The sequence below is a fragment of the Thalassophryne amazonica genome, chromosome 2 (assembly GCF_902500255.1).
Source record: "Thalassophryne amazonica chromosome 2, fThaAma1.1, whole genome shotgun sequence".
Lineage (NCBI taxonomy): Eukaryota > Metazoa > Chordata > Actinopteri > Batrachoidiformes > Batrachoididae > Thalassophryne > Thalassophryne amazonica.
This window is the reverse complement of record NC_047104.1, coordinates 17,179,490-17,192,218: the sequence shown is the minus strand read 5'-3', so window position 1 is coordinate 17,192,218 and position 12,729 is coordinate 17,179,490. Positions and strand designations below refer to the sequence as shown.

General features: G+C 39.5%; 1 protein-coding gene across 3 annotated transcripts in view; it reads left to right on the top strand.

Moving 5' to 3' along the window:
* txlng (taxilin gamma) overlaps positions 1-12,729 on the top strand; it is a 109,568-nt gene that overhangs the window by 36,548 nt on the left and 60,291 nt on the right. For all 3 annotated transcript variants that reach the window (XM_034183904.1, XM_034183911.1, XM_034183898.1), the window contains one exon: positions 6,602-6,693. In XM_034183904.1, coding sequence (XP_034039795.1) covers positions 6,602-6,693 — 92 coding nt within the window. The remainder of the gene's footprint in view (positions 1-6,601; positions 6,694-12,729) is intronic.

Below are 12,729 nucleotides of genomic sequence, written 5' to 3'. Positions count from 1 at the left end.
AAGTAATATTTAGGGGTGTAAATCTCCTCAGAAATGCTCAGAAACCTTCTTGCTGTGAGGCAACAGTGCTAACCTCTAAGCCATCGTGCTGCCCAAGCCAATTTCCAAGAGCAAATGCATGATCTGCTAGGAAGAAATTATTTTATATAACGCAGCATCGAATGGCACAAAGTGTGGCATCCCAAAAGGCATTAAGCTCTTGCAATGCAACACTATTTGAATACTTTCTATCATATTATACGCTTGTGAACACGCACAAAGGCCCCCCCACACACACACATACACACGTAATGTTCATTTGACACAACACACACACACACACTCAAAGCACCCCCCAAAACGGTGCACATCAACCACAGTCAAATGCACAAATACTTCTTAATGTCGTGCACACACGCAGAAAGCCACACAAGTAATTGGTCAATTAGTTAAAGTAAATATTAGAATGTATTATAGTTTTGCAGAAGTAGGAACATTGCAACAAATCACAATCACAAGTGATGTAAAGCAGTCAATCCATTCACACGTCAGTGTATACTCTATCAAACTGAAAATTAACTATGTGACAGTATAGTGTCGGAAACAACAAAATACAACTAGAGCAATTTTACATTTCAAAACTTTACAGCATCTGATTAACATATTTTGAAAAATACCTTTTTATGCATGTACAGAGTGTGTACACACTTTCATCATCAGATGGAGCAGCATCTTATTTGGATCAAATATAAAAAATAGTATACATAGTAATAATATTTGATAATGCTCTATAGAAGTCAAGTCTCTATAGAAGTTGACATTTTGAAAGAAGCCAGACCAAGTTAGAGGCAGAAAATTTCAAAATGTGTATGTGTGTATATATATGTATATGTATATATGTATATATGTATATATATATATATATGTATATATATATGTATATATGTGTGTATATATATATATATGTGTGTATATATATATATATGTGTGTATATATACACACACACACACACACACACACACACACACACACACACAGCCCCTGGCAGAAATTAGGGAATGACCGGCCTCGGAAGATGTTCATTCAGTTGTTTAATTTTGTAGAAAAAAAGCAGATCAGACATGACACAAAACTAAAGTCATTTCAAATGGCAACTTTCTGGCTTTAAGTAACACTATAAGAAATCAGGAAAAAAATTGTGGCAGTCAGTAACGGTTACTTTTTTAGACCAAGCAGAGGGAAAAAAATATGGAATCACTCAATTCTGAGGAAAAAAATATGGAATCATGAAAAACAAAAGACCGCTCCAACACATCACTAGTATTTTGTTGCACCACCTCTGGCTTTTACAACAGCTTGCAGTCTCTGAGGCATGGACTTAATGAGTGACAAACAGTACTCTTCATCAATCTGGCTCCAACTTTCTCTGATTGCTGTTGCCAGATCAGCTTTGCAGGTTGGAGCCTTGTTATGGATCATTTTCTTCAACTTCCACCAAAGATTTTCAATTGGATTAAGATTCGGACTATTTGCAGGCCATGACATTGACCCTATGTGTCTTTTTGCAAGGAATGTTTTCACAGTTTTTGCTCTATGGCAAGATGCATTATCATCTTGAAAAATGATTTCATCATCCCCAGACATCCTTTCAATTGATGGGATAAGAAAAGTGTCCAAAATATCAACGTAAACCTGTGCATTTATTGATGATGTAATGACAGCCATCTCCCCAGTGCCTTTACCTGACATGCAGCCCCATATCATCAATGACTGTGGAAATTTACATGTTCTCTTCAGGCAGTCATCTTTATAAATCTCATTGGAACGGCACCAAACAAAAGTTCCAGCATCATCACCTTGCCCAATGCAGAGTCGAGATTCATCACTTAATATGACTTTCATCCAGTCATCCACAGTCCACGATTGCGTTTCCTTAGCCCATTGTAACCTTGTTTTTTTTCTGTTTAGGTGTTAATGATGGCTTTCTTTTAGCTTTTCTGTATGTCAATCCCATTTCCTTTAGGCGGTTTCTTACAGTTCGGTCACAGACGTTGACTCCAGTTTCCTCCCATTCATTCATTTGTTTTGTTGTGCATTTTTGATTTTTGAGACATATTGCTTTAAGTTTTCTGTCTTGACGCTTTGATGTCTTCCTTGGTCTACCAGTATGTTTGCCTTTAACAACCTTCCCATGTTGTTTGTATTTGGGCCAGAGTTTAGACACAGCTGACTGTGAACAACCAACATCTTTTGCAAGATTGCGTGATGATTTACCCTCTGAGTTTGATAATCCTCTCCTTTGTTTCAATTGACATCTCTTGTGTTGGAGCCATGATTCATGTCAGTCCACTTGGTGCAACAGCTCTCCAAGGTGTGATTACTCCTTTTTAGATGCAAACTAACGAGCAGATCTGATTTGATGCAGGTGTTAGTTTTGGGGATGAAAATTTACAGGGTGATTCCATAATTTTTTCCTCAGAATTGAGTGAGTTCATATTTTTTTCCCTCTGCTTAGTCTAAAAAAGTAACATTACTGACTGCTACAATTTTTTTTTCCTGATTTCTTATAGTGTTTCTTAAAGCCAGAAAGTTGCCATTTGAAATGACTTTAGTTTTGTGTCATGTCTGTGATCTGCTTTTTTTCTACAAAATTAAACAACTGAATGAACATCCTCCGAGGCTGGTGATTCCATAATTATTGCCAGGGGTTGTATGTATGTATGCATGCATGCATCCGAAAACGTAACCTCCTTGTTGGAGGTTGGATGCATACATGCATGTATGTATGTATGCATGCATGCATCCAACCTCCAACAAGGAGGTTATGTTTTCGGTTGCGTTTGTCTGTTTGTCAGCAGGATAACTCAAAAGGTTTTGAACGGATTTTGATGAAATTTTGTGGACTGGTTGGAAATGACAAGAGGAACAAGTGATTCAATTTCAGTGGTGATCCGAATCACGATCTGGATCGAGGAATGTTTTTTTTAAAGGATTCTTCACCATTGCGGGATAGGGGGAATTTTGACATTTTAGTTTCTAACTCCACAAAAACAAGGCAGAAAGGCTTGAAAAAAATTAGGGTGTAACATAGTCAAATGTTCTATCTACCAACAAAGTTTTGTAATGATCGGTGATCCAGAATATGCAAAAATATAGGAAAAATAGAAAATGTGTCAGTGTGATGTGACAAATGAAGCTAGAGATGCACAACTAACACCAAATTGTAGCTGAATCTGTACTGATTCAGTAAGGTGTTATCAGATTTGATGTAGCTTCAAATGTTATGGAGCTAGATCCAGAAGAAAACCACCATTACCGTAAAATCGTTTTTATACAATAACTTTTGAACTAATAAAGACATAAAAGTGATTCCAAGTTCTAGTGGTATGTTTGCATGGTCAAGGATGTCAAATATAAAGGAAAGAAAAGTCTATATATCATAGTTTTGGTTGTAACACTGAATTGTTGAATAGATCACTGTGCCAAGGAGGGAATCTCTTTAGGGTCAGTGACCCTATGGCCTTGTTTAGAGAAGTGTTTCATAAATGTTAAAAATTCATATATTTGCAGTTTAGTTGAATAATAAATTGAATTTTGTTATTTGTTTTTGTCTATAAGCTCATGTAATATCAATATCAGTGCTCAGATGACAGTAGCTTCTGGGAAAGGTGCAAGTTGCAATAAACTGTGATGCCAAGCGCTAAGGATACATGCTGTCCAGTCACTACTGAGCAAACGTCATTGTTAGACTTTTTTAGGTTCAATGATTCCACGGCGTGTAGATGTTATGGCATCAGTGACCCCATGGCCTTGGCGGAGGTTTGCACTCTGAGTGCTTCTAGTTATATATATATTATATGTATTACTGTATAATATATGTATTATATGTATATTACTGAATACTGTATATTACTGAATCTGGCCTGTCAACTTCATGGAAAACTCATAATAATAAAGCAAAACTGAAAAGCAAGGTTTGGGTTTGTTGATGTGAATGTTGAAAGATTCAAAAAATGATATCTACATTTATCTACTGAAGGATCAAGCTCTACCACAACACCACCAATGTACAACCAATTCCTGAGACTTGAATGAATGAAATGAATGAAACATTATTACTTAAATCCCAACATTGTGTTGCACTTAATTGACAACGTTATGTGGAAAAAGTTACATTACCTTTATGAATTTAATTCAACATTTTATTTCTTAGAGTGTAGTTGTCAGCGTCATTGCAGTTTGATTAACAAACATGAAAGCATATGGCTGGGACATACCTGTGAAATGTAAGTCCTCTCCCATGGGTTTCATGAGTATCATGATTTGTGCAATTAATTGCAGCGCAAGATGGCATCTTGCGGTGCAAACAAGGCTAAATCAAATCAAACAAAGCTAAATCGGCGAATATTAATCTAAATTGTGCGTGTGCTACGAGCATCTTTTTTTATATCGGTGTTCGAAGTTCTGGGGGACACAAGATGGCGTTTTCTGTACTTCCGCCGGCTTCACGCCTCAGCGGCAAATCAAGATGCAGCGATCGATCGGGCCCATTCCACATAATGTAGAGTTCAGTGAGTGGGTCACATTGGTGCAGGGATTAAATTCGTGCAAGTGTCAAGGTGCCTTTAACTCAGTCATGGTAATGGCAACATGAGACTTAACTAAACTGCCTAAAGCAATTGAACTACAAAACCACAAGTCAGAACATTAACAACACTTAAACTAACATGATCCACAATAACATTTAAAACCCCAAAACTCTGAACTCCCATGGTGCATTGCAGCACAACAGCTAAAATTGCTGGTTTCTCTGAAAAGACATTAGTCCTATCAACTTTCTGTTTTTGCAGCGTTCATACTTGACCCAAAATACATAAGCATACCAAATGGCAAATGTCAGCTCAGCACGCACGCACACAGAGGCCACTTAGCTTTTATAAACGTTTTGCCAACAGGAGTCAGTTTTGTTCATGTTTGTTTGTTTGTTCAAGAGAGTTTTGACATGACTTGTGGGAAAACCCGGTTGGGAATTTCCATGGAATGGGCACTGTTGAGGGGATTTTCATCCTTTTGAGTGGACTGCTGGCCACGTTTGAGGGGTGGCCTCTCTTGAGCTGTGAAATCAACAGAGACAGTTGTTGCAGTAGAAATGTGGCCGTATATGAGGGGTGACCTCTCCTGACAGGGGCCACTAATGAGGGGGAACCACTGTATTAATCGGGACCTAAGTTTTACTATAATTCCGGACTAAGTTTAATTGAGCCACATAAAGAGAAGTTTAAGTTTTCTGCATAACTAAGGTGGGATCCATCCTTCTATTTTCTATAAAAATGTGTTTACTTAATTCATTCACTTACTATACCTTCTTACTCTACTCAAGCATCACTGAGGCTGGAGCCTATGCCAGCAGTCATAGGGTGTGAAGCGGGATATAGACAAACGCATTCACACCCACAGTCAATTTAAAGTTTCTAATACACCTAACCTGCATGTCTTTGGATGTGGGATGAAGCGCTGCACCCGGATAGAACCCACACAAACACAGGGAGAACATGCAAACTCCACACAGAAAGGCCACAGGTGCGGACAGATCCCATCACCTTTCTGTGCTGAGGCAACAGTGTGAACCACTAAGCTACTCTGCTACCAACTGTGAAGCAATTTTTTATTTTTTATTTTTTTTGTGTGTGTGTGTAATGTCTAAGCTCAGCATTACTGTGTGTGTCTGGGGTTCTAGCTTTAAAATCAGGTCAGATAGGATGAGGGAAGCCAAAAATATGGAAATGATTATGGCTCTTGTGGTTAGTAATCTTATCAAACAAACATGTAGGTGTGGTATCAATTTTGGGTAAAGGCAAAGAAAAGGTGAAAATATGCAAAACAAAATACAACACACATTTAGCAGTACAACTACATGGGGGTGGGGGTGGGGTGAAAACGGTCATCAAATAACCTCAAGAATACATCCCTGGCCATCACATTTGTATGCTAAAATCCAGGAAATACAAGGAAAAAAGACCTGCGTTAGAAACATTTTCTGGGGGAGCATGCCCCGGGACCCCCTACCTTCCTTTTTTTTTTTTCCCCAATTTGCCATTCACCCCTCTATATATTCACCTCTATATTTTTGTTTAAATATTTGGATCTCGTGAAACGTAATGAAACGCTTTGGTGTGTCCTGGATTAGAAATGGTTAAAATTTGGAGCTAATCTGGATAATGATGAGGATGTTGTTGTATTGATATTTTGAGCAGTCAAGATATTTAATTCTGCTGCTCGTGCCAACCTTGCGATAGACTGGCTTTGTGTCCAGGGTGTACACTGCCACTCACCCAATGACTGCTGGGATAGGCTCCAGCCCCCCTCTGACCCTTATTTGGAATAGGCACATATAGAAAATGGATGAATGAGTGAGTGCTTGTGCTGACTCACCACAGAATCTCCCTCTAAATGAAACAGTGTTTCGGGTGTAGTCTTAAGACCAAAAGAATCCTAAAGATTTTGGGAGCTCACTGAAATTCCAAGACTTTTGCTTTGACTATATTGTGAAATCACTGTGATTTGTACTGTTTCTGTTGACATCAGATATCAGAGGGAACTTGTTTTGTTGGTCTTTTTTAGGGAAAGAGGTTGTTCTGTTGATGCAGGCCCTGAACTCTCTGTCTACTCCTGAAGAGAAACTGGCTGCTTTATGCAAGAAATATGCAGACCTGGTAAGCTTTTGGACATTTTCAAAACTGTGGGTGAGCAGACCCTTGCCACCTGGTGGTACATTTATTGATATGTCATACTTCTTATTTCTGCTTTGTAGGCCTGTCACAATATTAAAGGATTATTAACTGTGAGGTCAGACTGAGCAAACAAGGTTATTAATTTGTTTATTATATGGCTATTTTATTTATATATATATATATATATATATATATATATATATATATATATATATATATATATATATATATATAAGCACACAAATGTACAGTATCGCCTGAATATGAAAGCTGGTGACGGTTTTGGACTCATAGTCAGACCTGTTCACTTCACCTCCATGAAGAACGTGCTAACAGATGGTCCCTTCATTAGCTGGTAAGCTTTCAATCTGTGTTTTTCTGATGCTGTTTAGATATTTATGGAGTATGTTCATGTCCGACTTGGTTTTTCTAATTGTGTTTTTTGCACAATTGTGTTTGTAACAAATGTGATACACGTTCTGGACCAATTGTAATGGTAACGGTCTGATATGGGAAAATACCAGACTGGAAATCAGCCAGTCAGAGAACACGTCACCTCGCAGCCATAGAATACATCAACTTATCGTTCCAAGTATAAAAATGAACACAGTCATTTTGCTGGCCTTTATATAGCTTCCTTTATGTGGCATTTGTTGTCACCATCCAGCGAGTCGCGCTGTTGTGTGTGTATGGGTGGTCCTGGACACAGTACCTCGCACACTGAGGTAGCTGAGCCCAGAGGAGGGGCTGTGGGCTCAGCTACCTCAGTGTGCGAGGTACTGTGTCCAGGACCACCCATAAACACACACGGAGTAAACAGTGTGCCGCAGTAAACAGCCAGCCAAGTCAGCTGTAGAATGTTTTGAAGCCAGAATGTTTTGGGGAGTACATGGACTTTGTTTCAGAACCCAATTCCACAGCTCTAGTGTGGGAACATTTTGAACTGAAAATCAAATAAGCGAGAATGAGAAGCCAACACAGACGGACCGGTACGTTGACTTCAATTGAAAACTGTGCCAACGAAAACTGGGAACACAATCAACCTAAAAATGCACCTTAAATGGCACCATCCCATCCAAACTGCAGACAGATGTGGAAACCCCCCTCCCCTCCCCGACAGTTTGCCTGACAATGTAAATATAAACAAGACAGCGTAAAATGTCACACACTCACAAACTGTTACTGATTTTAGAAGTAAAGAAATGCAGCCATTCAACACAGCTGTAAAGCCAGTGTTTGAATGAATGGACTTGCATTATTATGCTGTATCACATCAGTGGCATTAAATGGTCTGGTTTAACTGTCACTTAAAAAAATAAAGCACTCTTATTGGTGGAATCTCATAAAACAGAAGTCTTGTGATGATTCAACTAGGTTATGGGGCCAATCCGATTCAATATCTGTATCAGCTTCTGATACCAGTGTAATTCACAGATTGGAAATTTCTCATACAACCTGTGGAGTTTTCCACTCCAGGAGCCGTCTGAAACGTCTCCACAAGTACTACTTGCTGTTACTGCTGCTAGTTGCTGCTGGCTGCCGAGTGCGGGGAGGTGGGGTGCGTTTTCTGAATGGAGACGTGTCTCTCGCTGATACGCGGAGTAATGTTAGATGCCTCCGTTAAGGAGGTTCCCTTCCGCGGTTTGCAGCCAGCTAACAGGCAAACAATAAGGAGTACTGTCACTGACATGTCCACTGAAACACCGCAGAGCAAGACAGCAATGTGCAGTCTTTGCAAAGCCGTTGTAGCGAGAGGCAGAAGCTCCACCGCGGCCAGTGAACTGAATCAAATCATTGGTCAGTGTTGGTAGCTAATATCACTAATTTCTCCAAAAATATTTGTACTATCGACTTTCAGTTTTTGCAGCATTCATCCTTGACCCGAAATACATGAGTATTCCAAATGGGAAACGTCAACTCTCCCCAATTTCTCTGTGATCAAAGCCATGCACACACACGCACACACAGAGGCCACTTGGCTGTTATAATATTAATATGTACACACACGCAATGTTAAAAAAAAAAAGTGCAATGTACAATCCTTTCAAGCAATTAGGCTAAACTGATCATCACTTAAAAAAACAAAAAAAACATTTACTGTATTAGTGTACAGCCACTCTTCATCCTCAAAAGGAATGTGAAATGGTGACGCAGTCCTTGTGATACCACCACAGGTTGCAGGTAGTACAAGCAGCCATAGCAAGGCTGTGGTTGTACGGTTACCTGCAAACACAGTGAAGCTCTTCTTTTACTTTGTTGCTCTTCTTTGTTGTGGTGTGTCCCAGTCCTTTCACTGTAATGGGGTTATGTGGTTGATTATCAATCAATCAATCAATTTTTTATATAGCGCCAAATCACAACAAACAGTTGCCCCAAGGCGCTTTATATTGTAAGGCAAGGCCATACAATAATTATGTAAAACCCCAACGGTCAAAACGACCCCCTGTGAGCAAGCACTTGGCTACAGTGGGAAGGAAAAACTCCCTTTTAACAGGAAGAAACCTCCAGCAGAACCAGGCTCAGGGAGGGGCAGTCTTCTGCTGGGACTGGTTGGGGCTGAGGGAGAGAACCAGGAAAAAGACATGCTGTGGAGGGGAGCAGAGATCGAAATGCAGAGTGGTGCATACAGAGCAAAAAGAGAAAGAAACACTCAGTGCATCATGGGAACCCCCCAGCAGTCTACGTCTATAGCAGCATAACTAAGGGATGGTTCAGGGTCACCTGATCCAGCCCTAACTATAAGCTTTAGCAAAAAGGAAAGTTTTAAGCCTAATCTTAAAAGTAGAGAGGGTGTCTGTCTCCCTGATCTGAATTGGGAGCTGGTTCCACAGGAGAGGAGCCTGAAAGCTGAAGGCTCTGCCTCCCATTCTACTCTTACAAACCCTAGGAACTACAAGTAAGCCTGCAGTCTGAGAGCGAAGCGCTCTATTGGGGTGATATGGTACTACGAGGTCCCTAAGATAAGATGGGACCTGATTATTCAAAACCTTATAAGTAAGAAGAAGAATTTTAAATTCTATTCTAGAATTAACAGGAAGCCAATGAAGAGAGGCCAATATGGGTGAGATATGCTCTCTCCTTCTAGTCCCCATCAGTACTCTAGCTGCAGCATTTTGAATTAACTGAAGGCTTTTTAGGGAACTTTTAGGACAACCTGATAATAATGAATTACAATAGTCCAGCCTAGAGGAAATAAATGCATGAATTAGTTTTTCAGCATCACTCTGAGACAAGACCTTTCTGATTTTAGAGATATTGCGTAAATGCAAAAAAGCAGTCCTACATATTTGTTTAATATGCGCTTTGAATGACATATCCTGATCAAAAATGACTCCAAGATTTCTCACAGTATTACTAGAGGTCAGGGTAATGCCATCCAGAGTAAGGATCTGGTTAGACACCATGTTTCTAAGATTTGTGGGGCCAAGTACAATAACTTCAGTTTTATCTGAGTTTAAAAGCAGGAAATTAGAGGTCATCCATGTCTTTATGTCTGTAAGACAATCCTGCAGTTTAGCTAATTGGTGTGTGTCCTCTGGCTTCATGGATAGATAAAGCTGGGTATCATCTGCGTAACAATGAAAATTTAAGCAATACCGTCTAATAATACTGCCTAAGGGAAGCATGTATAAAGTGAATAAAATTGGTCCTAGCACAGAACCTTGTGGAACTCCATAATTAACTTTAGTCTGTGAAGAAGATTCCCCATTTACATCAACAAATTGTAATCTATTAGACAAATATGATTCAAACCACCGCAGCGCAGTGCCTTTAATACCTATGGCATGCTCTAATCTCTGTAATAAAATTTTATGGTCAACAGTATCAAAAGCAGCACTGAGGTCTAACAGAACAAGCACAGAGATGAGTCCACTGTCCGAGGCCATAAGAAGATCATTTGTAACCTTCACTAATACTGTTTCTGTACTATGATGAATTCTAAAACCTGACTGAAACTCTTCAAATAGACCATTCCTCTGCAGATGATCAGTTAGCTGTTTTACAATTACCCTTTCAAGAATGTTTGAGAGAAAAGGAAGGTTGGAGATTGGCCTATAATTAGCTAAGATAGCTGGGTCAAGTGATGGCTTTTTAAGTAATGGTTTAATTACTGCCACCTTAAAAGCCTGTGGTACATAGCCAACTAACAAAGATAGATTGATCATATTTAAGATCGAAGCATTAAATAATGGTAGGGCTTCCTTGAGCAGCCTGGTAGGAATGGGGTCTAATAAACATGTTGATGGTTTGGATGAAGTAAATAATGAAAATAACTCAGACAGAACAATCGGAGAGAAAAAGTCTAACCAAATACCGGCATCACTGAAAGCAGCCAAAGATAACGATACGTCTTTGGGATGGTTATGAGTAATTTTTTCTCTAATAGTTAAAATATGTATGTGTATGTGTATATATATATATATATATATATATATGTGTGTATATATACTCAACAAAAATATAAACGCAACACTTTTGGTTTTGCTCCCATTTTGTATGAGATGAACTCAAAGATCTAAAACTTTTTCCACATACACAATATCACCATTTCTCTCAAATATTGTTCACAAACCAGTCTAAATCTGTGATAGTGAGCACTTCTCCTTTGCTGAGATAATCCATCCCACCTCACAAGTGTGACATATCAAGATGCTGATTAGACACCATGAGTAGTGCACAGGTGTGCCTTAGACTGCCCACAATAAAAGGCCACTCTGAAAGGTGCAGTTTTATCACACAGCACAATGCCACAGATGTCGCAAGATTTGAGGGAGCGTGCAATTGGCATGCTGACAGCAGGAATGTCAACCAGAGCTGTTGCTCGTGTATTGAATGTTCATTTCTCTACCATAAGCCGTCTCCAAAGGCGTTTCAGAGAATTTGGCAGTACATCCAACCAGCCTCACAACCGTTGACCACGTGTAACCACACCAGCCCAGGACCTCCACATCCAGCATGTTCACCTCCAAGATCATCTGAGACCAGCCACTCGGACAGCTGCTGAAACAATCGGTTTGCATAACCAAAGAATTTCTGCACAAACTGTCAGAAACTGTCTCAGGGAAGCTCATCTGCATGCTCGTCGTCCTCATCGGGGTCTCGACCTGGCTCCAGTTCGTCGTCGTAACTGACTTGAGTGGGCAAATGCTCACATTTGCTGGCATTTGGCACGTTGGAGAGGTGTTCTCTTCACGGATGATGCGAAGGAGATGTGTTGCACTGCATGAGGCAAATGGTGGTCACACCAGATACTGACTGGTATCCCCCCCAATAAAACAAAACTGCACCTTTCAGAGTGGCCTTTTATTGTGGGCAGTCTAAGGCACACCTGTGCACTATCATGGTGTCTAATCAGCATCTTGGTATGGCACACCTGTGAGGTGGGATGGATTATCTCAGCAAAGGAGAAGTGCTCACTATCACAGATTTCGACTGGTTTGTGAACAATATTTGAGGGAAATGGTGATATTGTGTATGTGGAAAAAGTTTTAGATCTTTGAGTTCATCTCATACAAAATGGGAGCAAAACCAAAAGTGTTGCGTTTATATTTTTGTTGAGTATATATATATATATATGTGTGTGTGTGTGTGTATATATGTATGTGTGTGTATGTGTGTGTGTATATATGTATGTGTGTGTATGTGTGTGTGTATATATGTATGTGTGTATGTGTGTGTGTATATATGTATGTGTGGTGTATGTGTGTGTGTATATATGTATGTGTGTGTATGTGTGTGTGTATATAGTCATGTGTGTATGTGTATAGTGTATTATGTTGTGGTGTATGTGTGTGTGTATATATTAGGTGTGTGTATGTGTGTTGTATATAGTGTATGTGTGGTTGTGATGTGTGTATAGTGTAATGTGAATGTGTGGTATATATGTATGTGTGTGTGTATGTGTGTGTGTATATAGGTATGTGTGTGTATGTGTAGTGTGTATATTGTATTGTGTATGTGTGTGTATATGATGTGTGTGTATATATGTGTGTGTGTGTATATATGTATGTGTGTGTG